The sequence below is a fragment of the Bidens hawaiensis genome, unplaced genomic scaffold (genome assembly GCF_021521415.1).
Source record: "Bidens hawaiensis isolate Kalapana, Puna unplaced genomic scaffold, B.hawaiensis_p1.1 tig00012999_1, whole genome shotgun sequence".
Lineage (NCBI taxonomy): Eukaryota > Viridiplantae > Streptophyta > Magnoliopsida > Asterales > Asteraceae > Bidens > Bidens hawaiensis.
This window is the reverse complement of record NW_027492089.1, coordinates 175,932-202,354: the sequence shown is the minus strand read 5'-3', so window position 1 is coordinate 202,354 and position 26,423 is coordinate 175,932. Positions and strand designations below refer to the sequence as shown.

The window sequence follows — 26,423 nt, the reverse complement described above, 5'->3', positions numbered from 1 at the left end:
GACAAAATGCGCTTCCGCGCCACACGCTAACTCGGCGCGAAGGTTACCATTACTGATGGATGCGCGCTGCGCGCCACGAATACGCGATTCAAGGTTGCTTTGAATCGGCGCGAAGTGAAGCTGCGTGCGCGGCAAAATACAGTTAAGCTGGCTGGGTTTTCGGCTGAGCGCATCGGCTACCACATTAGCCTTAACAGGATGATACCGGATCTCACAATCGTAATCGCTGATGAGTTCGTTCCATCGGCGTTGCCTCATGTTGAGTTCCTTTTGATCAAAGATATGCTGAAGGCTTTTATGGTCAGTGTAGAGGATACACTTAGTACCATAGAGGTAGTGTCTCCAGATCTTCAAGGCAAAAACAACTGCGCCTAGTTCGAGGTCGTGAGTTGTATAATTCTTTTCGTGAACCTTAAGTTGCCTTGATGCGTAAGCGATAACCTTGCCTCGTTGCATAAGAACACAACCGAGACCTTGGTTGGATGCATCGCAATACACGACAAAATCATCATTACCCTCAGGTAGCGCAAGAACAGGAGCTTCACACAACAATCGCTTGAGCGATAGAAAAGCTTCTTCTTGCTTCGAGCCCCAAATATACGGTTTACCTTTATGCGTTAGAGCTGTTAAAGGCAATGCGATCTTTGAGAAGTTCGAAATGAAGCGCCGGTAATAACCAGCTAAGCCCAGAAAGGAACGGATCTCGGAAGGAGAGGATGGCGTAATCCAGTTCTTGATTGCTTCAATTTTGGATGGGTCGACATGAATACCCATCTTGTTTACAACATGACCAAGAAACTGTACTTCATCAGACCAGAATTCACACTTGGAAAGCTTAGCATAGAGCTGCTCGGTTCGAAGCTTTTGCAACACCAACCGAAGATGTTGCTCATGCTCGGCCTTGGTCTTAGAATACACCAGAACATCATCGATAAACACAATCACGAATTTATCCAAGAAAGGCCTACACACCCGATTCATTAGATCCATGAAAACGGCGGGTGCGTTGGTTAAACCGAAGGACATGACCAAGAATTCAAAATGGCCATAACGAGTTCGAAAAGCAGTCTTCGGAACATCTTCATCGCGGATGCGCAACTGGTGATAGCCAGAGCGGAGATCGATCTTGGAGAAACAAGAGGCACCTTGGAGTTGATCAAAGAGGTCGTCAATACGTGGTAAGGGATACCGGTTTTTAATGGTGAGTTTGTTCAACTCGCGGTAATCAATACACATGCGAAACGATCCATCTTTCTTTTTAACGAACAACACCGGAGCACCCCAGGGCGAAGAGCTAGGGCGGATGAATCCTTTAGCAGTCAACTCTTGAAGTTGGCTGGCCAATTCTTGCATTTCAGCGGGCGCAAGACGGTAAGGAGATTTAGCTACGGGGGAAGCACCAGGGACAAGATCAACACGAAACTCGACTTCACGAGCGGGAGGGATACCAGGAAGATCATCAGGAAAAACTTCAGGGAAATCACGCACAACAGGGATATCGCGAAGCTTCTTTTCTTCAGCAGGTTTAACCACATGGGCTAAGAATGCAATACACCTTTTCCGCATGAGCCTTCGGGCTTCGGCGCAAGACATAAGTTTAAGACCGCGGGAGGGTTTTTCGCCGTAGATATGAAGATCACCATTTTCTCGAGGTATGCGAATCATCTTCTTGGCACAAATAACTTCGGCGCGATTCTTCGAGAGCCAGTCCATACCAATGATAACATCAAAGCTTCCAAGAGGCATGGGGATGAGGTCGATCAGAAAATCGTTTTCGTTAAGGTTAAGCGTGCAATCTTTAATCACAGAGTTAATTAAAACAGTTTCACCGTTAGCCAATTCAACTGAAAAATCTTCTTTTAAGTTATCGCGCGGTCGCGCAAGCTTCTGCTCGAAGGCGCGAGAAATAAAACTTCGATCGGCGCCAGTATCAAAAAGTATAGAAGCATAAAATCCGTTAAGCAAAAATGTACCATTAACTACGTCATTATTCGCTTGCGCTTGGTGCGCGGTTATGTTAAAAGCTCGTCCACGCGTCACTTGGTTTGAAATCTGGTTCACCGGATTCGCTTGCGTAATCTGAACTTGTAGTCTCGGGCACGCGTTCCGGAAATGACTGGGATCACCGCAGTTAAAGCACGATCTGGGTCGTGGGTTTTGGTAGGTTGGTTGAGGGTTTTGCGGGTAGACTGGTGGTGTTGGCGCAATTGGATTGGCGGGAAGGACTCTACAGTTTTCTGCAAGGTGACCAGCGCGGCCACATCGGGTACAAAGTCGACATGGGACTTGAGGTGGGTGGTGGAGTCTACAGGTTGGGCAAAAGGGGTGGTTTCCTGTGTAAGGTTTCTTAGTTGGCGGGGCAGGGAGTGCTGGATTGGTTAAGGCATAGTTGTGGGCTACAGGAGGTGTTGGGTAGGCTGACAGAGGGTTAGGCGCGTAAACTGGAGGTTGGTAGATGGGTTGCTGGACAATGGGCGGGTTGGTAAGCGCATAGGCTTTGCACCTGCGCTTGAGGTTGTTACGGTTTGAGGGTTCTGATTTGGTTTCTGTTGGTTCAGGGGCAGTCTTGGTGGGTTTGGTTTTCTCAGCTCCCCGCAGGAACAGGGTTCCTGCTCTGACATGGTTGTCGCTGAGCACAGCGGCCAATTCGATGGCGTCAGAGAGGGTAACTGGGTTTCTGGCCCATACAGAATCTTGAATTTCCATGGGGAGACCCCCAAGGAATTTCTCTATGGCTCGGCGGGAAGGGGTAACAAGGTGAGGGACAAGCAGGCTTAGTTCATGGAAGCGCGCCGCGTACTCGCGCGCTTCACCGCTGTACTGCTTAAGATTCCAAAATTCTTCCTCCAGGCGCTTAGCTTCGTTGGGAGGGCAGAATTCTCGCGTCAGAATTTCCTTAAATTCCTCCCAGAGCATGCTGGAAGCAGCTTCTGCGCCACGCGCATGAGCTACTCCATTCCACCATGTAAGCGCTCTAGATTCCAGGACACTGGAAGCATATAGGGTTCGTCTGTCTGAGGGGCATTGGGTGTGGAGGAAAGTGTTTTCAATCTTTTCGAGCCATTGGAGCATCACGGTGGCTCCTTCAAGGCCTGTGAACTTTGGGGGGTTACCCGCATTGAAGGATTTAATGTTGTAACCGGAGGTGTTGGTATTGTTTTGGCTCAAAGCTTGGGCTATTGCGGTGGCCATTTCCTGGGAACGTTGCAGCGATCGCCTGCGCGCGGCTTCTTTCTTCCTAAGATGGCGAGCTGATAGTGGAGGCATTCTATAAAAGTTTTAATTTTAGTTAATATCTTGATTTTAGCGCAAAGTTTTAATCTTATAAAGCTTGGTTTCGCAGAGTTAGATACTATCAAAAGTTAAAGTAAAATAAATGACTTTAAATGCAGACTTAATAAAGGTAACAAATTCGAATCGAGAATCGACAATTCATGTATCACCATGACCTTCCAAATTCTCAATTTAAAATGACGAGTAAACGAGTATTGGAGATTGACGATTCATGTATCACCATGACTTTTCAATCCTCAATATAAAATATACAAGAAAATGAGTATTGGAGGTTGACAATTCATGTATCACCATTACTTTTCAAGTCTCCAACCTCAGAACATAATCGTAATTGAAAATTGAAAATCAACTATTCATGTATCACCATGACTTTTCGGATTTTCAATCCCAACAAACGAATATGTAAGTAAAATCAATAAAAATCGAAATTCAACAAAAATCGAAATATCGCGAAATAAAACATAAAATCATATACTGCGCAAGCGCGAGCATATTCATAAATAACGAGTAATTAACAATAAGCGCGCAAACATGAGATTTCTCTCATGCGCGAGAAGGGACTCTTAGGTATTCTAGGCCGTTACGTCTAACCACCTATCCTAAAGTCAACGAGCTCTGATACCAATCTGTAACACCCCGACCAAAGGCGGATTATACATCGGGGCGCCACATATTGTTTCATTACTCGTGACACTATTGGGTGTCAATATTTAATAAATACATTCATTCGCGCACGCGCAAAGTAAACACAAGATAACATAAATCATCATAAATCAATATATTATAAATCATAATATTCGAACAGCAAAAACTTGTCTTGATACATTTTAATCTAGGTCCAAAATAAAGAAAACTTCCTACGTGTCCTCAAGCTCCAAAACAGCTACTGCAAACCTGAACATGTGTTAAAATAAACGTCAAACACTTGCGTGTTGGTGAGAAATCAAGTTTAATACAATACATAGATAACAATAAATCTGCGCGCAACATGTGTATGTCTGGTTTTCAACAAGGGTGTAATCTGATCGGGATCAACTCTAAGATTCATAGACTGCCAGTGCTCACAATTGAGCTCACAAACAAGACAAACTGTGCATGTGCAAACAAAAGAGAAAATCATAAACGATAGTTCTCCCGTGTTCATCTAATGGTACCATGAGAACTGCGGAATAGACCGACAAGACGGTTAATGATCCACACATACAAATAAACAGCCAAGTCTACGTCCTCAACACATGGGATACTGCGCGACTAAAGTTCATAAACAGTTTAAGACTCTAAGTTTGTATGAACACATGAACATCCCAAAACATTAAAAGCAAAAAGGGATTAGGTACGAGATTACTCACTTGATAAACGATGCGGTGTAAGATAAAGCAAGAACCAACTTTAAACAAGCACAAATTAACCTATAAATAAGATTATTGTTTTAACGATCTGTTTTAAGTCTTGGTTATAAGTTAGCATAATTAATAAGTAAATTATTATATATAATATATATATATTACCGGAAAAGCAGGACAGAACAGGGAGGAAGACGGAGGCAGAGAGGGAGGCGGCAGAGAGAGCAAGGAGCAAGAGAGAATAGGAGAGATTAAGTGTTTTGTGTGTGTAGTGTTAGGAAAAATAATACTATTATTTATAGAGAAACCCTAGGGAACACAATCCCTAGAAAAAGGGGAAAAGATCTCCAAAAAGCAAAAGATTCCAAAAGCAAAAGATATCAAAAGATATGGCAGCTGCAGGGGGCAAGATAAAGCTGTCAGGGAACAGTAAAAAGGCATGGGCGGTTCAGAAAAAGGTACTGGTCAAGCATGGAAAAAGCAGATCTCAAAAGATATTGTCAGTCACTTTTTCTGCCAACCAATGGGGTTGGTGCGCATGCTGCGCCGAAAGTAAATTTTCAGACATAAAGCAGATTAGGTCAACAGCACAAAAGATAAGACAACACAAAAGCAAACGGCTAGATTAAACGGAAGAAAACTCAAAGGGTTTAGCGCGAGGAGGCTCGAGCGCGAAGGCAGACACAGAAGGTCAAGAGAGCGCGAGCGCGAAGGCAGACAGAACCAACCTTAACGCGTCGCGGAAAGAAATACATTTCTAAGCGCGCCGCGGGAAGAATCACATTTCTTAGCGCGCCGCGGGAGGAACTAAAATTCCTAGCGCGCCGCGGGAAGAACTATAATACTTCGCGCGTCGAGGGATGAACTACGATTCTTAGCGCGCTGCGAGAAGAACTACAAATCCTTAGCGCGTCGCGGGAAGAACTACCGTTCTTAGCGCGCTGCAAGAAGAATTACAATTCTTAGCGCGCTGCGAGAAGAGTTCGTCTCGCGTATCGCTGAAACAGGTGGTCTTCACGCAGGATTCCTTGTAAGGGGTCTGGCGCGTGGAGCTGCGCAGACAACCTTAGGCGGGAAGGAACAAAGGACAAGCAAAGAGTTAGAAGAAAAAGAGGGAAACAAGGCGTAAGGGCGGGACGGCGACAAGAGGGAAAAGAAGGCGGAAAGAGAGAAGGAGAGGGACGGGACGGCGGAAAGAAAGAGAGAGAAAGAGGCGGGAAGGAAAATATATATTATTATTAAAAGTAAAATATAAGTATAAATATTAAATCATAAAAGAAAGAGATCGGGTCAGAGAAACGGGTACCTGGGTCGGGTCGGATCGGGGCAGATGTCATAATGGACATTCCTCAATTGCATTCGAGAGGAAGATGAATCTTTGCTAGACTTCATCACTCGCTTCAACTCAAAGAAGCTAAGTCTGGGTAATATTAGCGAAGATCTCGTTCGCGCTGCTTTCTTCCAGGGCACAAAAGACCCAGTTCTCATCCGCACCTTAACGGGTAAAGATGGCATGCCATCCACATGGGATGCCATCATGACAGCAGCTAAACGCTTCGCAGAAACGGAAAAGCAACTGGGTAGAGATCTTCCCCAAAGCACAAACCTCTAAACCCAGAAAACAAGAGAAAATAATGTCCTTACCGCCCGACTAAACAAAAAAAGGAAGCTAGGCATTTGGCAGTTAAGGGTAAACTTTGACACTTCATCCGGCTCGCACCCTCGGTTAGGCGGAAAAGATAACATGCAGTCGTCGAACCGGAACTCCAGATGGACGCCACTCACCAAAAGCGTCACCGAGATATTCGACGCCGAGAGACTCCCATGGCTAAAGGCTCCAATAATCCGAGAGCGTCACAACGCTGATCAGAGCAAATTCTGTGACTTCCACAGGACAAGAGGCCACAACACCGAGGAATGCGTAGACTTGAAAGACATGGTCGAAGCATTTGTCAGAGATGGGACGCTCACGCACCTCGTGGCGTAATGAACGCTGAGCAGGCTAATGCGTGTAGAACCCCAGTTGGGGAAAACACGAATAAAACTGCAGCTTCAATATCGGAGACTACATACTGCGTAAACAACGAGATTCCGAACCAAGTACATATCGGCTCGAAAGGCTCGATGACACTCCCAAGAACATGGAATGGAGCTAAATTACACAGTCTGCATGTAGATCAATTCCAAACTTGTAAAAGAAAAGGCCCAGAGCCACTTCTAATGGAAATGATTCTCCTTATCACATTGACGCTGATGGTCTTACATTTATGCTTAATGAGCTTTCCACACTGATATGCCGGTCTTCACCGCATACATAAGTGGGGAAGTAAGTCGTTGCGTGTGGAAGGCGGAAAAACCCGCATAAACACAAAAACGGCCAACCTTCACGCAGGTCAGTTATAGGTAAAGTAGGGTCATCCCACTAAATGAAAGTGCCGGTCCTACCCTCACAAATCATGATAGAGGAAACCGAACTAACCTATTGACAACCGCGCGTCGAACGGTTAATTTATTCAAAACACTGATATGCCGGTCTTCACCGCATAAATAAGTGTAAAAAGAAGTCGTTGCGTGTGGAAGGCGGCAAAACCCGCATAAACACAAAAAACGGTAAGAATTTCTAAGGAAAAGATGAGGAAAACCTTCACGCAGGTCAGCCATAGGTAAAGTTTGGTCATCCTACTAAATGTAAGTGACGGTTTTACCCGCACAATCATGATAGAGGAAACTGAACTTTAACTTATCGACAACCGCGCGTCGAATGGTTAACTTATTCAGAACACTTAGAAAATATCTTCAAGGAAAAAATGAGGAAAACCTCCACGCAGGTCAGATATAGGTAAAGTTTAGCCATCCTACTAAGTGCAAGTGACGGTCTTACCCGCACAATCACGAAAGAGGAAGTAAAACTTTAACCTATTATCTGCCACGTTGATAGGTTAACTTATTCAAAGCACTTAAGAAATTGCTAAGTTAAACTACAGTATGCACAAGCGAATCATACATTGTTTATGCGGCAAAACAAGTGCCAAATTAAACTATAATATGCATGAGCAAGTCGTACAACGTTTATAAAGCAAGAGTGACGGTCTTACCTGCACAAAAGATTTACATTCCATATAAATTCAAGTATTACAAGAATGGACGGGTATCTACCCGCTTACAAGAGTGTAAATCTATACAAAAAACTATCCTAACAGTGGGAAGGGATCTAAAGGTTCAAGCTTCAAGACCCCTCCCTCCAAACCCACTTGTACCCGCACCATCAGTTGGCTGTGGCGGTTCAAGGAAGGTATTGAGAATGGTTAACCCATCATCAGCAGCAGCAGCAATTTCGTTCACCTTCTCCACCACTGGATGCGGGAAGGCAGCATACTGGTTCACTGCTTGGTCATAAGCAGCTTCAGTATCCACATCATATGAAGGGAAGTTGGAAGGCGGGATGCCCTTCTCAACGAACCCTAGACCAAGCAGGAAGCCTGCCTTTTCCCCATCCTCATGAGAAGCGTTGAGGGCTGCGCTCATGGCATCGTCGTATGAGGTGTCCGTGAAGACCCGATGCACAACCTACAAAACAAAATACAAGTATCAAAACATTTTCTAAGAATAAAGAAAAACGTGAAGACATTATGAAGCTAAGCTTACCCGCGACAACGCTTCTCGTAGAAGCCATTCCTTGGTAACCAGAGCCTCCTGGAGGGCAGCTTGAGCTTGGTTACGGGCGCGTTCGGCTTCACTTTTGCTAAGGTTGGCAAGCAACACTTCTTTAGCCGCAGCCTCTTCGACGCCCTTAAGCTTACGCTCAGTATGGTCAAGCACGCCCCTCTGGTCCAAGATCTCTTGGAGCTTCTTGGCGTCGTCCATGGCCAAGGCATCATGAGCCTGTTGGAGCCTCTCTAATTTGGCTTTAAGTTCCTCATTCTCGAGCCGTAGAGGCTCAGCAACAGCTTCAGCCTTGGTGGCCCTCTCAGTTGCGTTCCGTGCAGTTTCCTTAGCCAGCCGAAGCTGTTCGTTAACAGCTTGGGCAGCCTTGGAACGGGCCTCGAGACGGGCCTGAACTTCAACCTCAAGGGCCTTGAAGGCCTTCTCCTTCTCCGCAGCAATGGCGGAGAGCCTCCTGTTCTCCTCTCGGACAGCCCGCGCCTGAGCTACTTCTTGGATCCGAGCTGCCTTTAACTTGTCGTTTTCAAGACAAAGCAGCTCGACGCGCGGCTGCATCCGGGCTAGGAGAATCCGGAGCTCATTTGTCAACCTACCCTCCTGGTAGCTTGACATTGCTTCCCCCAGCGCACCAGCGGGGGCGGCGTGGCTCGCTCATTCGACGCAGTCTACAGGCGTCCGAAGGGTGGTTCCCAGGCGGATGTTCCACCGCGGAACAAACACCTCATTCGAATCCGACACTGCAAAAACAAAAGGCAGTTAGGAAAAGATGATATATATATATATATAAAAAGAGGCCAAATTCACCCTACGCACCTGTAGGGTCGACAACAGGCCGGTAGCCGCCAAACCCATCACCTGAACCTAACGGATATCCATCCAAGAGGTCAGGCAGATGGGAAGGAGGCACAGATTGGCTTGAAGCCCCAAACATACCTGCTAAACCAGCCGGGGGCGAGGTAGTTGCCGGCGCGGGAGGCACGGTCGAAGCCGCTGCGGTGGGAACCAACGGATGTGAACTCACCAGAGGTGAACTCACAACCGTGGCCGCGGCTGCGGAAGAATCCACAGAAACACTCACCGCCGGCTCAGTGAAGGAATCAGTGAATATGGCACTGACAGCCGGCGGAGATGTCGTCACAGTTGGAACAGTTGGCTCAACTGGGTGAGCAACTGAACCAACTGAAGCAGGCGCAGTCGCCTGGGTCATCGCCTCAGGTAGGTTGACCAAGCCTACCATCATGGGTCCGGAGGTGCTCCTCCCCGCTCCACCCTGGAATGCGGTAGCATCCACGCCTGCACAAAGAAGATATAAGTACAATGGTGGAAAGCTATGCAGTTAAAGTAAAGGAAGATTATACTTACGGGTTTTCTTGAGCCTAAAGGTGCGAACAGGCGGGGACGAACCCGATGGAGCCGGCCTCTTCATACTGGTCACCGTCGTCGTCCTGGGCTGCTCGGAGGTGACAGTCGTCTCAGCCTCCGGAGCAGTGGTCTCAACACCACCTGGGTTCCCCGCCGCCTCCTTGCTCTCGGTCTCCGAGTTTGACCGGTTCCCCTGATCGGCGGTGGAGGCAACCTTCGCCTTGCCATTTCCGCCAGCAGCCTTCTTCTTCCGCGTCAACAAAGGACCGTCTGCGGATTCCTCATCAGAAGATGACAGAATTAGAGGAATTCCAGCAGAGGTTTCAGCATTGAGAGGTCGAGGGTTAAATAACTCTTTACCTGGCCGCGTGGCGCTCAGAATCGGGTGGCCTGGCGGGTAGACCTCCACAAACCGATCCCACGTTTGCTCCAGGATGGGCAACTCGTTCTCATCAAGAGCACGAGTACCCATCCGAGCGGGACCATCAGCCTCCCGCGGATGCAGGAGCGACTGCAAGTCATTCCCCTCTGAAATAAAAAAAGAAACAGTTTAGCGGAAAAACCCTAAATCAGCAAAAAGATGTGAAACATACCGTATGGGATAGAGTTCAAACCGTATTCAAGGACGATGGGAATCTGCGGCGCCTCCGCCCCAGCATTCTTCCACACCCGGCTCATCCCGAGCATCACCATCCAGGACTCCGCAAAGCGGTAAACCGGAGACTGGATCTGGGAAATCTTGGCGAACCATTCCGCCTCCTCATAGTTGGAGGCGTGAAGGTTCGGGAGAGCTCTCCCGTTCTTAAACGTCATTGCTATCGGGACGACGCGAGCGGAGATATAAAAGAACTCCCGCTTCCAAGACCGAAGACTGCGCTCGGTTGCGCAGATCTTCAGACCCTTGATCCGATTAACCAAGGTGTACCACCCCTGGATGCACCTCCAGGAGTAGAAGGTCATCAACCGATCAATGTGGGGCTCCACACTCAGAATGAGGCACACCCACTCAAAGTGGCGGATCTTGGCGATCGCCATCGGGTGTAGCTCCGTCAAATGCACACCGTGCCTCTCCAAGACACGGTATACAAACTTCGTCAATGGGAACCTGAGATTCCCATAAACGAAGAATGCAGCATACACCCCTATTTTGCCCTTGGGGGCATCGTACACCGTCTGGTGTGGTTCCGGAAACTCAGGCTCGAACGGCTCGAGCATGAACTTCCGGACGATGTACTGATAAAGCTCGGTGGGAAGAGCACACTGGCATTCGCCAGCAGTGCTCTTATCGTCTTTATCAGACGTAGACGTCGGGATCTCGACGTACACGTCAGGTTCCTCGGCGGCAGCCTCAAAATCGTGAGTAGAAGACATGGTTTGGAGGTAAAGAAATGATTTCAGGAGAATGCTTGGCAGAAAGTTAAGAATATTCGCCGGGAATCGCTTAAAGGAGAAGATAGAAGTGAAAGTGTGGATTACAAATGACCCTCTCCCCCTTTATATACTCATCGCAATGAATGCGATGAATTTAATGCGGAGGAGAGAGAAAAGAGCTGGTGCAATGAAACTATGACACGTGGAAAAAGCAAGCTGGCAACAGCTGTTGACGGGACGCGCGCCGTAAAATCCGCACCCACGCGCCCAAAAAATCGCGCCCACGCGCCTGAAAAAGCGTCTGGAATGACCATGTACTGTCACGTCGCCATAACTTCCTGCACGTCCTGACACTGTCAGAAGAAACCGTCGGACGACGTTTCAACAGTTTGGACTGTTCTTATCCTTTCACCAACTCTTCGAATTTCAAAAAGATTCAAAAGTAAGCGGGAATATACCCCTTACCTTGGCAACCAAGTAACTATAAGACAGGTGCGAGTACAGTGTTAAGGCAAAACCCTTCACATACTTAGCACCTGCAGGGAATTGAAGCCAAGAATACCTCGGCAACCAAGTAACCATAAGACGGGTGCGAGTACAGTGTCAAGGCAAAACCCTTCACATACTAAGCACCCGCAGGGAATTGAAGCCAGGAATACCTTGGAAGTAAAGTAACTATAAGACGAGTGCGGGTACAGTGTCAAGGCGAAACCCTTCACATACCTAGCACTCCGCAGGGAATTGAAACCAAGAAGGATCTTCTGGGCCATGCTTGCGGAAACGGGAATAACATCCCCGCATAGCGGGAACGTCGAGAACTAGATTGTTTGAAGCTCCAAGATGGAATTGGTTGTTTAAACATAATTGATCACTATGTTCAAAACTACCAAAACCTCATGGAGAATCTACACAAGTGGAACTCAACGCTCCTGACTTGCGAGGAGGTTACAGACCCACCCGCATCACACCCAAAGATCAAGCAGAAAAGTCGGGAATTTCTGAACGTGACATTAGGACTTCCGCGGGAAGAATCCCCATGGAAAACCTTAAAACTAAACCATTTTCAAAACCCTTTGCTTAAGTCCAAAAGTTCACCTCACTTATTAGCAATTCATGAGAAGAACATTGAACTGGGGGGACTTGAAGAGGTAGGTCCCAGCAGAGCCCAGTTGGACCCGCAAGACTCACCTCAAAGAGGGAAGCCTGCGTAGTTGAACCCGCAAGACTCACCTTCAACAGGGACGTCTGCGCAAAGGCTAAACTCGCAGAACTCACCTTGAAGAGGGACGTCTGCGCAGAAACCAATTGGATCCGCAGGACCCACCATGCTCAGAGACGTGACGTCCTTACGCGCAGTACGCAAGCTGTTCCCGCAGGAAAAGCCTCCCAATGGTGAAGTACCCCGCCTGTTCCCGCAGCTGCGGATACAAGCCATCAGGGAAGGCTACCCGCGCAGCAAGGCTACACGCACAAGGCACTTAACTCTTAAATAATTCAGTAATGTCACCTGAAGGAGTGAGCAAGCCGGGAACACTCCCGCACAAAGCCGGGCAAACTCCCGCCCAAATGAGCCAGTCCGTACGATACTGGAGGATCTTTTGTACTGTACCTGACGATGTATGGACAAAAGATCTGACCAAAGATACGACAGCTCACTGACAACAGTATGACGAGCGGCACGCTCTTGTACTGTATCACTATTAGCCGCTGCCTACTCACCAACCTGTCGGAGGACGTGCATAGCCTGCAGTTGGTGGAACAAGAATAGTACACAGCCGGCCCGGTCACTATCAGCCGCTGCCTACCTACCAACCACCAGCATGACATGTGCGTAGCACACAGTTGGCAGAACAGGAACACTATTCAGCCGGCTGTACCTGCTTGGAAACCTACCTTCGGCTATAAATACTCCAACACCTTGGAATGGTATGAACTCATATCTCATATCTTGATATATTACCTGATATCTGCTCTAGTCATTCTCTTAATATACACTTATTTTCAAGAGCAATCTAGTCTGATTCTCACGTCGGAGGGTGGTCACAAGGAGGTACCCCCTTCTCAGTGACGAGCTCACGGTGTCTGTTTTGCAGGTTATCAGAAGAACCATCTTCGCCGGATCTAACCCCTCGTGAAAAACATCTATTTAACCCCCAGATTATCCGTAATCTGCCCGGGGTCGATTAGTGTTTCTTCATGTTACAAATAAAATGGCGGGTAAAATGAAAGAATAACTGATATCCCATGACCAACGCCTCTTTTACCTCTCATCCTCTCTTTTCTTTTCCTCACTTGAATTCCATTCCATTGTTGACATTGTTGATGCATCCATCTTCAATACTTTCATTTCCGCGTTTCCAGATTCCGAACCTCTTGTCTCCCGGTTACCATGGTGTCCGATTCTGAAGCGGACTCCCATGGAGGAGATCACCAGATGTTTCGTCAAGTCACACGCGACCGTAAGTTAATTTCTACATCATTGTTTCAAAATTTAGGTCTGATATTTAAGGAACAGATTTAGGAATTAGGATCATATTTAGGAATTAGGGCTATACATATATGTAGAACTGTTTGGCTAGAAGCTTGTTTATGTTCGATTGTTTAATAAATTAACGAACATGAACAACGAATTTCGTTTGATTAACTTAATGAATAAATACAAATAAAGGCCATGTTCATCCAGTTGTGTCCGCGTCATTAATGTTTGTTTATGTTTGTTCATTATTAAGGTTTTTAATATTTTTTAATGACTTTTCTGATCTTATCATTAAGATTTAAGCAGAATTGTTAACTATAAAACAAAACTATACATGAGTATTAAGTGATTAGTTTATATGTAAACTAATTGGTACCCTAACCGAACCATTGACACTAACCATTTTCAGTTAGCCAGAACAAATAAAACATTGGTTGTGTTCACTTATGTTCATGAACCGTTCACGAACAAGTTCATGATCTTAATGAACGAACAGGAATGAGAAATTTCGTACGGTTGGGTATTCGTGAACCGTTCGCTTTTCCAGTATAAGCTTAATGAACTAACATGAACAAGGCCTTGTTCATTTCGGTTCAGTTTGTTTACAGCCCAAGTTACATGCCATATTAACTTGCAGAAAGACGTTGAATGTAGCTTATGATTTAGCTTTCTTGTTATATATCTAATGTCTTTTGCTTTTTGTAGTAACTAATAGTCTATGCCATTTATCATTTACATTGTGTAAAGCGATTATGTTTTGCAGGGTTGCTATATGAAATGCTTAAAAATGCCTCAAAATCAAGTTGGAAGGTACATATTACATAATTTTGCATGAGATTTGAGTTTCATTTGTGAATGTTAAAAAGTTAAAAGACTTTACCTGCTGTAAAAAGACTTAATTTTTGAAAATGTATGATGCGTTTATTTTATCGATCTCGGTTTGATCTTTTGCAGGTACTTATCATGGATAAAGTTACAATGAAAGTTATGTCTGCTTCATGCAAAATGGCGGACATCACAGATCAAGGCGTTTCATGTAAGAAAATAAACTCAATACTAACATGTGATTGTTGTTTTTAACAAAACCATGAATTCGTCACTCGTGTCACGTATGTAAAAAAACGCTAACGATGCGTGTTTTAATCTTATGCAGTGGTGGAACAACTTTTCAAAAGAAGGGAACCTATGCCTAATATGGATGCCATATATTACATGCAGCCAAGTAAAGAAAAGTATAATATTACTCTTGTCATATAACAAACTTTATTTTCTTAATAGTTTGTAAAAAAGAAAATATTATTAATTTTTAAATTTTTTTTTTTGTTTTTAAAAATTTTTCTTTTAGTTTGTAAAGACTAAAGAGACTAAGATTTAGTCTTTTCTTTCATTTGCAGCCTTATCATGTTTATATCCGACATGTCGGGACGAGAACCTTTGTATAAGAAGTATGTAAAGATTTGTTGCTACCTACAAGGCTACAATCAACCGTATTCTATTTATGGTTAATATTGTTCGGTTTCTTCCTTATGTTGCAGAGCGTTTGTGTTTTTTAGTTCTCCAATCCCGAAGGATTTTATTAGTAGAATCAAGGCCGATTCTAGCGTTGTACCGCGCATTGGTGCATTAAGAGAGGTAAATATTATTTTCATGATATTCTTATTTTCTGATACTTTTTTCCGTGTAAACTCGTGTGATCGTATTTCATTGCAGATGAACCTGGAATACTTTCCTATAGACAATCAGGTAATAATGTAATATTAATCCCTTCAAATATTCTTTAACAATTCCTTGGTTTATGGTTTCATGTTCCTTCAAATATTATTATTATTATTAGAGTAAACTGCGGTTTTCGTCCCTGTGGTTTGTCCAAATTTGCGGTTTTACTCCAATAGTTTCAAATTCGCGGTTTTCGTCCCTGTGGTTTCATTTCACTTGCAGTTAAACCCGACCACACTAACCCCGTTAAGTCTGGTCGTTAAACCCATCAGCGTGCACCTCACGTGAGGGGCAGTTTTGTCCTTTTTCTCCCCAAACAAATCCCAGCCCTAATTCGCAAGCCCTCTACGTGAGGGGCTGGGATTTGTTTGGGGAGAAAAAGGACAAAACTGCCCCTTACATGAGGTGCACGCTGATGGGTTTAACGACCAGACTTAACTGGGTTAGTGGGGTCGGGTTTAATTGCAAGTGAAATGAAACCACATGGACGAAAATCGCAAATTTGAAACTATTGGACTAAAACCGTAAATTTAGACAAGCCATAGGGATGAAAACCGCAGTTTACACAAATATTATTATTATTATTATTATTTAATAGGCATTTGTAACTGATCATGAAAGAGCAATAGAAGTGATATATGCTGATAGTGCTGAGAATTCTCGCCAGTCCGAAGATTGCTTACATACAATGGCTACTCGCATAGCCACTATTTTTGCTTCGCTTAAGGTAAATAGTTATAGACATATCCTTATATAGAAAAATTTGTAAAAACAATCTTATATAAGTGAAAAAAAAAATCATATTTGATTTCAGGAGCATCCCCTTATACGGTACCGTGTAAAGGGATGTGCAACATTCCGTGACGTTATTCCTAAAAAGTTGGCTACGGCTATTTATGAAGATATTAAAACATATAAAACTACTATTCCTAAGTATCCACAAACGGAAACATGCGAGTTGCTCATTCTGGATAGATCTGTTGATCTGGTAATTTCACTTGTTTTTATATTCTAGATTTCTTTGTCATAATTTGCGAAGTTTTATGATTTTATCGTCTGTAATGTATGACAATGCATACGTTTAAGTTCAGGTTGCACCCGTCATTCATGAATGGACTTATGATGCAATGTGCCATGATCTAGTTGACTTAGATGGAAACAAATATGTTATGGAGGTACCGTTTTAAATTGAGTAAAATTATAAAAATTTATCGTCTATGAATCACAAGCATTTTCATTCAGATTCCTAGTAAATCTGGTGGCGCTCCCGAGAAAAAAGAGTTCCTTTTGGAAGATCATGATTCGGTTTGGCTTGAAATGCGCCATTTGCATATCGCTGACGTACGTCTCTAGCTTTCTTTCTTTTTTTGCCTAAATTCTGCAACTTTTAATGTTTCTTTCATTTTTTTACATATTAGGCTAGTGAAAAATTGAGTGATAAGATGGACACTTTGAGGTCAAAAAACAAAGCTGCAAAACTGCAACAAAAGTGAGTACTTGTAATCATTTTAACACATTATCTCACTCTTTTTTTCCAAATGTATCTCTCTTTTGGTGTGTATATATTTACACGAGAGCGTTCATTTCAGAACCAATAATATGTTGAGAACTGCGAGAACCGCATTAAATCTTGTATTATTTATTATAAAATTTTACTAATGCATGTAGATGTCAGAATTTATAAAATATATTTTTAAAAATATAATATTGATACTTTTATCTGAATGCGTATATAAATACACTATATGCGTATTCTTATATATTTAAATAAATCAGGAGAGATAATATATAAAAAAAAAGAAATAGTCGGAGAGAGAGAATCAAACATTCGTTTTTCAATTTTTACCTTTTTATTTCAAGAAAAATGTACACGTCTTAAGCAGTTCTTGCGATTCTCAACATATATTTTGCTCTAAAAATACACGCTCCTATACGTAAATACATAAATGCGTGTGCGTGTTTCTCACATTACAGTTTTGACATGAATGCAGAGATAGTAGTGAATTATCAACCAGAGACATGCAGCAACTGGTTCAAGCGTTGCCCGAATACAACCAACAAATGGAAAAACTTTCACTCCATGTTGAGGTTTGTTTCCATTAATATATCCTATAACCTTAAACAATCTAATTTATTTATTTGTCTTATAAATCAGCTTGCTGGGAAAATTAACGCAAAAATAGGAGAGGACGGACTTAGAGATCTTGGTCAAATCGAGCAGGATCTTGTCTTTGGTGACGCTGGATACAAAGAACTCGTTGAATATTTAGAGGAAAGCGGGGTAAATTTTCGCTCAACTAAACATCCATTAAGAGTTTAAGACCTTATATTTTTCACAAACAGTTTATATTTACCCCTCTTACAGGACACTAATGATGAAAATAAGTTAAGATTATTAATGATTTACGCATTAGCGGATCCAGAAAATTTTCAGGGCGAAAAGGCAGCATCGCTTCTAGAGGTACCAACTTGATTAATTAGTTTAAAAATTATGAACTTAATCTAATTTTTTTTTTAAAAGGAAACTGTGGTTTTCGTCCATGTGGTTTGTTCAGATCTGCGGTTTTAGTCTAATAGTTTCAAATTTGTGATTTTCGTCCCTGTGGGGCAGTTTTGTCTGGTCGTTAACTCCGTTAAGTCTGGTCGTTAAACCCATCAGAGTGCCCCTCATGTGAGGGCAGTTTTGTCTTTTTTCTCCTTAACCAAACCCCAGTCCTAATTCACGAGCCCCCTCACGTGAGGAGCTGTGGTGTATATGGGGAAAAAAGGACAAAACTGCCCCTCACGTGAGGGGCATGCTGATAGGTTTAACGACCAGACTTAACGAGGTTAATGAATTCTGGTTTAATTGCAAGTGAAATGAGACCACGGGGACGGAAATCGCAAATTTGAAACTACTGGACTAAAACTGCATATTTGGAGAGACCACATGGACAAAAGCTGCAGTTCACTCTTTTTTAAATGCGTTAATTTTTAATTTTTTTTTTTTTTTGTATTTTTCAGATGGCAAACTTGCCTCCTGAGGATATGATGATTATAGATAACATGAGATTGCTTGAAGGACCACCTAAACAAGTTAAAGAAGAAAAAAAGGGTGGTTTTCATATGTTTGATAAAAAGGTAATTTTTTGTTCTGTAATGTACATAGCAGTAACATTTAATTCTTGCATCATGACATGAAGTTGTGAAACTTATATTCTATTTGGTTAATATTAGACGAAAAAAGCGCTAAGAAAAGATAGACAAGGAGAAGAAGAAACATGGGCTCTCTTTCGATTCTTTCCCGTCATAGAGGTAGTATTTTTATTATATTTTAACAAACATGTCAAATGTTGATAATAATTTAACTTGTTAATGTATGCAATGATATAGGAATTGATTGAAAAGATTGAAAAACATGATCTACCGAAGGACGAGTTCCCATGCATAAACGAAACGAGTTCGTCTGTAGGGGTGACTGGTCCGGCAGCAAAGGGTGGGGCCCAACAATCAAGGAGATCTAGAAGGACACAGGGACATGGAAAGTTTGCATCTGATGATGGAACTTCAAGGTACCTTTTTTCCTCATTTGTAAAATCATTTAATATATGTAACGGGTTTGACCCATTTGCAGTGACTCGGTGCTAAAAAATGTTGCCACGGATTTAAAACACATGGGGAAGAGAATTTTTATTTTTATCATCGGCGGTGCCACCAGATCCGAGGTATACATTTGTACCATGTTTATTCCAACTCGGTTTCCTTAAAGACGCTTTCACTGTTTATTTGCAGCTGCGGGTTTGTCATAAGCTTACTACTAAACTGAGGAGAGAGATTGTACTGGGTTCAACTAGTATAGATGATCCTCCACAATACATCACAGTATTAACCTACCACTTATTTTTGCTTTTTATTTGATATTAATATATTAATATCTAATGTTTTGATTTCCTAACTTTGATGTGTTGCAGAAAGTGAAGATGCTTTCCATGGCACTACCCGAAGATTGGTAACCCGATACATTTTATCGTTTACCGTTTACGTAGGATATATGGTTTTTATGAGTGCTGCGGATCATGTCGGGCTAGTTCTGATAGGATCTTGCTAATCTCTTGTTATATTGTGTTCATATAGCAAAATTTTGTATATTATTGTCTTAACAAAAGCATAAATGCAGAATCTTTGTGTTTTAAACACAATCTTGATGTTGAACTTAAGACAACCTAAAGGTAATGTATACCTTGTAAAACAATCAACCGCACGGAAGTATCATCGTGTGCGCAGTCTAATGCATGACAAGTGACAAAATAGAATGTGAAAACTGAAAAACGTCACAATCGAACACGAACAAGAACAAAACAAAAGACTTTGATAGAAGATAATTAAATATTCACACATGTGAAGATAAAAGATAGAAGATATAAATTTACTAGATTCACAACACAATTGACATAAGTCATAATTTATAAAAGGCCTAAAGTAAGTGAGTCACCTGATCCTTCTGTGTACACAAATATAAAACCCACACTCAAAAAAGGTGAATGGCACCATATATACTCATAATAATGTTACTGCACACCGGCCCCTGTTTGTTATTATTCTACACAGTTTCCCCATGCCTGAACCCGTTATCACCCGGGTCCAACCCACATGGAGATTCATACCATTTTGGATTCTCAGGGTAAAAGCCATCAACTTGCAGGCCAACAAGGCTATCTGTCTCCATATCATTCCTCGCCGGTTTTATTAGTTTGGAGTCGTTATGATCGAGTACAACTTTTTCATCAATGCCACCACATTTCAGCCAGTTTTCTGCTTTCTCGGTCCTGCAATCAGCCCTGATCTGATCCCAAGACGCAACATCCCCAAGCGTATGACCGAAACTGTCGTCATCATCTTCAATCAAATTTGTATCCTTGTCGTCACCGTACATCATTTGATGATGGCTCCAATCGGCTAAATCATTCTCTCCCACCAATACATCATCAGCCTGCATCTTCTCAGAAAGCAAACCTTCGGAAGTTGACTCGTACGCTCCAATGGTTTTAACTTTATTCAACAGATCATACAATTCTCGGGACACCGAACCTAGCAGTTCAGGTGGGACTTTCGACAGTTTCCCTTCGAGCAACCCGACTTCATTTCTCAATTCCTTAACTTGCTGCAACACAGAACAATGCGGATCTCCATAAACAGTATCTGCATCATCACTCATCCCGTAAACCATATCTTGATCCATCAATAACCCACCTTTATGCCCAAGAACCCTATGCATTATCCTCGCATTACCATCCAACGGCCCCGGTTCATGCCCCGAATGCACTGCATACAGCTTAAACACAGCCATCCCCTCTTCTTGATACACAAACGTTTTATCTTTCTCGTTATAATTCAAAATCGGAACAATCGCTCGTATCCTAAATCCACATCCACATCTCTTCGACGCATACGGTTCTCTTTTAAAATTCTTCGACTTCTTCGACGAAGAAGCCGGCTCACCCGCTCGATGACAAGCATAATCCTTAACCTCCGCCATAAACGGCTTATACCTAATATACTTCTGCCTAATACACAACACAACCTTATGTTTAGCCGCCAACTGCTGCAACTTACTAGGCACTTCCTTCGCAGGCACATCAAACGACTCCGTATACTCAAACCTCCGCCGTTTCGACCGCCCGCCCCCACCAAACTCCGACCCCGAACAAACCGGACACGCAGCAACACAAACCCTAATATACGACTCCGGTATACCATAAAACTTCGCACCGACCGTCCACACTTGCTTAATCCGCTCAACCGTCTCCTTCAACCCGAAATGCTTCTCATCACCACAATGAAACCGTATCACAATATCCTGCCACTGACTAACGTGCGACACGAACTGATTATTCGAATTATTCTTATAACACAAAAACCGATCACCGAGCTTGCCGATATGCACCGTGAGCTTATCCTGGATCCGTTTCCACGCGGTTAAGTACGCCGTGTCCTCGTTCCGGTCCTTCCACACCGACCGCCAGCTCGCGAGGACCGACGCCGTCGTCGCGTCCTTAATCTCATCGGCCGTGGCGACACGGTTTTCCACAATACACCGTATCATTAAACTATGTGATTCAGTATTAAATGTGTAGAACTGTGATGATATATGAGGCTCTGGATCGATAGACTGAAACCTAGGGTTTTTATTAACTGTATTAAACCTAGGGTTTGTGTTATCGGATGAGTTAGGGTTAGTGTTAGTGTTAGTGATAGTGATATTGATAGCTTCGGCGTCGGATGACGTGTGGCTGACGTCATCGTCGTCGTCGTCGTCACGGAAGAAGTCGAATTCCGGCATGGGCGGAAGAGAGAAGTCCGGCGGCGGCTGGTGGTGGTGGAGAATCAACGGCTGAGGATCGTCGATTGGATCCAGGTGTTGATGGAATAATAACGGATCGGATTCGGGTTTGGTTGTATTCATGGTTTTGATTTGATTTGATTTGATTTGATTTGATGAAGAAGACGAATAAGAGTTATGAGGGTTTGGAGTTGAACTTATTATTGTTTTTTTATAAAGAACAAAGTATATATATAAGGTCTGTGCGAAAGGGTAATATGATAATTTTATAGTTCAAGCGTCGTTAGCCTCGTCGCAGAACGGTTGGTCTTGACTTCTTTTTGAGTAATCGGAAAAGTAGAGAGACGTGTGAGTGAATGTGAGAATGCTTAGTTTTTATATTTGCGAGCTGGAGACGTATGTCGCTATGAAACCAATTGGTTTCTAATTCAGGTATAAGTGTTTTATGATGGTTATATCTTTCTTTTTCTATTGGTGAATTCGTGACGATACTTTGCCTCGTTGTTTAAAATCTGCCACGTAGGCGTAACGAACTAGTAGTCGGGTAGGTGTTATATCTATTGGGTCGGGTCATTTCTGAATGGTTTTGGGTTGCTTAGGATCTTACCTATTCATTTATGATTTGATACAGTCTTCAATTGTGATTTAAATAAGGGGTGAGCAAGAAATCGAAAAAACTGAACCGAAACCAAAATGAAAATCGAAAAAACCGAAACCGAATGGTTTCAAAAATCTAAAAACCGAAGTTTTGGTTTTTGGTTTGGTTTTAGTCTAAAACCGTACCAAACCACACTACGCACAACCCTAATTTAAATTCTTATTAGACCTAAAAGAGGAGACGCCGTTGATACTTGTTACTTATCACATTCGAGTTGAAGTTTATAATTATTATGAACACGCTATGAAATCATGTAATTCGCTCTCGTTTTTATTTATTTATTTTCATTTTTGATTTCTTTAAACGTGAGACTACCTTAGTTCATAGAGGCTCTTTACTCTTAGTAGGAGCACCGGGGTTCTAACCCATGCAAGACAATTTTTTAAACAACGTTTGGAATTACTCAAAATAACCGAATAAGCTTTCCAGAGACACATATCAATCAACTGTCTATACTAATTTTCATACTTCATGTCAGGCCCACTTAAAAATACAATCAAGAAGATACTAATCGTTGTAAGAAACCCCCTCAAGTCCATTTCAAACATAAGAATATAAAAATCTTAAATTTTAATCACCAGCTCTTAATGAGTCAATGACCCATGTAAAAAAATATTAATTAAGAAACTCATTTTTCTAATAATGTACTTCTAAACCTACACGCATTTATGGGAACTTGGTAAATGTGTATTTTTTTTCGTTGACTATGATTTCGGTTTATTATTCTTCTCGCTTTGCCTAACAGTGGAATTAGGGCTTTTTATTAAACATTATGATTATTTGTAACTTATGAATTTTTTATTCTTTTAAACGCTCTTTGTATAATTTAGATAAGAAAATATATTAATATTAATTTATTAGTTCGTTTTGCAGAACCGTCTTCAACACATAATATTCATTTTTTTTTTAATTTTTGTTCTATAGTTTAATGCAGTACCAATACTTTAATAATGTTATTTCTACAGATCGAGCTTAGAAGCTGATTAGGTTGATCCAAAGTTTGGTTGCTACGGTTTTCTCTGAACGTGATAATGCAATAATGGAGGTGTAGTTTTTTAACTTGATTACTTTAAATTTTAGGTCTATTAAACGAACCGGACAAACGTGAACAAGGGCATGTTCATGTTTGTTGATTTAACTTTATCGAACACGTGAACAAGGGCATGAGTTCAAGTTCAAGAAAGCGAAGTTGAATTTCTTGATTAAATAAATATATGGTCTACAGCAGTCAACTAAAGTAAATCACAACAGCCAACTAAAATGATTTACTAAATGTGTATTTGGGATTATTGTAAAGGGATAATATGGCCAACAGTAGCAACAGTGTCTAAGAGATTCATCTTACCTGCACAGGTAATCATGGTATCGTTTTTACTCCTTTAGTTTATTGTATAATTTGATATTGAATTGACTGGGTGACAAGTTATACCACAATTTTATTTTATTTTATTTTTTGCTAATTTACAGATTTACCACATACCTACACTTTTATTTCATTATTGGAAAATCACATGTTTAGCCTCATATCGAATGGATTATTTGGAAGACCGGACTGTAATGTAAGTTTCATGTACCTGAACTAAATAGACATGTATCATGGAATAAAAGTCCCAATTAACAAAGGTGCTAGCTGTAAAAAGAGTTGAATAAAAGAAAATAGATGCATGTCATTTGCAGCAAATCAACAAATAGTAATAAAGAGAATAACAAAGTTAACAGAATTGATGATGCAAGTACAAGTTCATTTGCAGCAAATAGTAATGAAGACTAATAACTAAGGGAGACAATTGAGCCCATTTTCTTATTATGTTTATGTAATTTTGCTGTTAGCAATTTGTAGGTCTAATATTGTAAAAATTTTGTCTTTTTGATGATATATTAGAAACAATTTGTATGTTAATTTCTAAAAGTTACCTACTTTAGCAGCACCCCCCCCCCCCCTTTTCCCCGCAGCGAAGCGCGGGTAATAATACCAGTTGATTACTCTAATAGTTTGTAAAAAAGAAATTTTATCAATTTCTCAGAGCAAATCATATTAAAATATAACTAAGATTCTTCAATCAAATGATTATAAAACTTCTAGTCAAAGTACGTGTTACATGAAACGTTGGGTTGTAACTTGTAACTTTTACACAAATGAAATATATATTCCACAATCCACAATAACCATTTAAAGTTGTAAGTTATACCTTAGTTGATCATATTAACAACCAAAAGTAGTTTAGTACAAGAATACACATGCAATAGTTAAACATTAGTTGTTAGAAGAAACACTAGAACAAAGCCATGTTCTTCAAAAAGATTGTCATTCATTGGCTCTAGGCGCATAGTTTGTCAAGAACTCTCGAGCTAACACTTCTAGATCACTCTCTTGTGGTACTTGGCTTCTTGATGTATCATCCTCGAGAAATGTTGGTACTGCTAGTGATGCTTTGTTGGTTATAGCAGGCTCAAAGTGCACCAATGATTCGGTGGAACTAGACAAAGGTGTTGACGACCAAAAAACGTCGCTTGACGATGGGTTTTGTTGATGTAAGTGTTGTAAAATTGTAACTTGAGCGCGAATATATGCCAACTCTAGTTGCAAGTTTTCAACCTATAATACCAACACGAAAATATTAGGATTTAGTGACGATTATTCTTATTATTTATGTCAACTCTATTTTCATATTATATATTTTCATCCGATATATACATATTGGACAATGATGTGATTATATTATGTCAATGTACATATAGAATGACAAATGGCAATATATAATGTAACTTTGTACCATCTACAAGTGCTTTCTAGCCCTATTTCAAATTTAATTTCCAAACTTTACAAAATATAAATAAAAAAAAGGTTGTTTAAAAGCAACTTCGTGTCATTTCAAAAGGTATGGTGAATCTGATGCAGTGTTTCAACAAATAAAGTTGATAAAAAATACATTTTAATTTCATTATTAATTTTGGTGATATATGTAATTCACCTTGAATATTTTGGATAATCTTTCAAACCAAAAAATATATATTAAAAAAGAAAAAATTCCTAAAATAATCTATTGGAGGAAAAGAAACCTTATTTTGGCTCATATATTTGTAACCTTTCAAAATGTCCCTCCCAAAACTCACGGACCCGACGCATTTGGCTTCGTAACTAATATTATGCCTCTTTTCAAATCTTTAGCTTTTCTATGGATTAAAAGTAGGTCTCCTTTCGAATATTGTCCTGGAAAAATCGGGGTAACTTTTCGTTTTAGTCTTGTTATGTTGTTTTGGTCTCTAACGTCTTGCTAGTTGTGCCTTTTTATTGAAAGTTGTTAAAAAAACTAATATTACCACGTGTATGATGTCGGACCCCACTTGTGAAATTTCAAAGAAAATCCGTCAGACCCTTCATCTCTAAATAAAAAAACACCCCAACTTCTTCTAGTTTTGATACGAAACTTCACAGTCTGACGGATTACCTTTCAAATTTCACGATACACGTCGCATAATATTAGTGGCTAACAAAAACCATAAGTACGAAGCCAAATGCATCGGGTCCGTGAGTTTCAAGTTTCTTTTTCTTCTAAAGGACTATTTCGATCGGGAACTTTCCCGTTAAAAAAAAACATATACCTGTTGTTGGAGGGTGAAGATGTTACCCATAAAACCATACACAGGATCTCTAACTCTAGACAAAGCTTCATAACACATTGACACAACAGCATCAAGCCGGCGGTGCGGTGGAACACTAAGCAGAAGCTTAGAGGCGTTGCTAGCTCCAAACACCCTGTGGACAGCAGCAAAGTGAGTTGTACCTTGGTTTGAGTCAAAGTAAGGTGCAAACACGCATGTTTTAACACACTTTCTTCTCAAGAACTTGCATGCTCCACATGGCCCACTAGTACCATTACCACCCATGATCATATTTTGTTATTTTCTCTTGTTATTTACTATAATAATAATAATAATAATAATATGTAGAAGAAGCTAGCTAGGGTGTTTGTTTGTTTATTTAGAGATGAAGGGTGGTGTTGGTGGTGGGTCACTTTGAGATTGGTGGAGCCTTTCATATGTAGGGATGTCCTATGAATGACATAGTTTGAGGGTATATGTGTCAATTTGTGTTGTAGTATTGGTGGTGGATCATGGGAACTGGGAAGAACAAGAACCTACATGTAATAAGAATGTTCTATGGATGAAGAAACACTAAGTGAACCCTGGACAGATTATAAATAATCTGGGGGTTAAGTA

The 26,423-nt window shown here is 41.6% G+C and overlaps 2 protein-coding genes and 1 pseudogene across 2 annotated transcripts; 1 reads left to right on the top strand and 2 right to left on the bottom strand.

Annotated features, from left to right (window-relative positions):
• The first annotated feature begins 13,422 nt into the window (after nt 1-13,422).
• On the top strand, nt 13,423-19,375 carry LOC143542850 (protein transport Sec1a-like). The gene is made up of 21 exons (XM_077035329.1): nt 13,423-13,492; nt 14,273-14,319; nt 14,464-14,545; nt 14,663-14,741; nt 14,904-14,954; nt 15,045-15,141; nt 15,220-15,252; nt 15,824-15,952; nt 16,040-16,213; nt 16,317-16,400; nt 16,468-16,566; nt 16,644-16,714; nt 17,217-17,313; nt 17,381-17,506; nt 17,591-17,686; nt 18,229-18,345; nt 18,442-18,519; nt 18,598-18,776; nt 18,839-18,929; nt 18,997-19,086; nt 19,176-19,375. The coding sequence occupies exons 1-21, from the start codon at nt 13,423-13,425 to the stop codon at nt 19,215-19,217; spliced, it is 1,932 nt and encodes a 643-aa protein (XP_076891444.1). The 3' UTR covers nt 19,218-19,375.
• Nucleotides 19,376-19,564: 189 nt separating this feature from the next.
• On the bottom strand, nt 19,565-21,684 carry LOC143542885 (uncharacterized). Its single transcript, XM_077035357.1, has one exon. The coding sequence runs from the start codon at nt 21,665-21,667 to the stop codon at nt 19,805-19,807; it is 1,863 nt and encodes a 620-aa protein (XP_076891472.1). The 5' UTR covers nt 21,668-21,684; the 3' UTR covers nt 19,565-19,804.
• A 2,823-nt stretch (nt 21,685-24,507) lies between these two features.
• On the bottom strand, nt 24,508-26,090 carry LOC143542849 (LOB domain-containing protein 31 pseudogene; annotated as a pseudogene).
• Between the last annotated feature and the right edge of the window lie 333 nt (nt 26,091-26,423).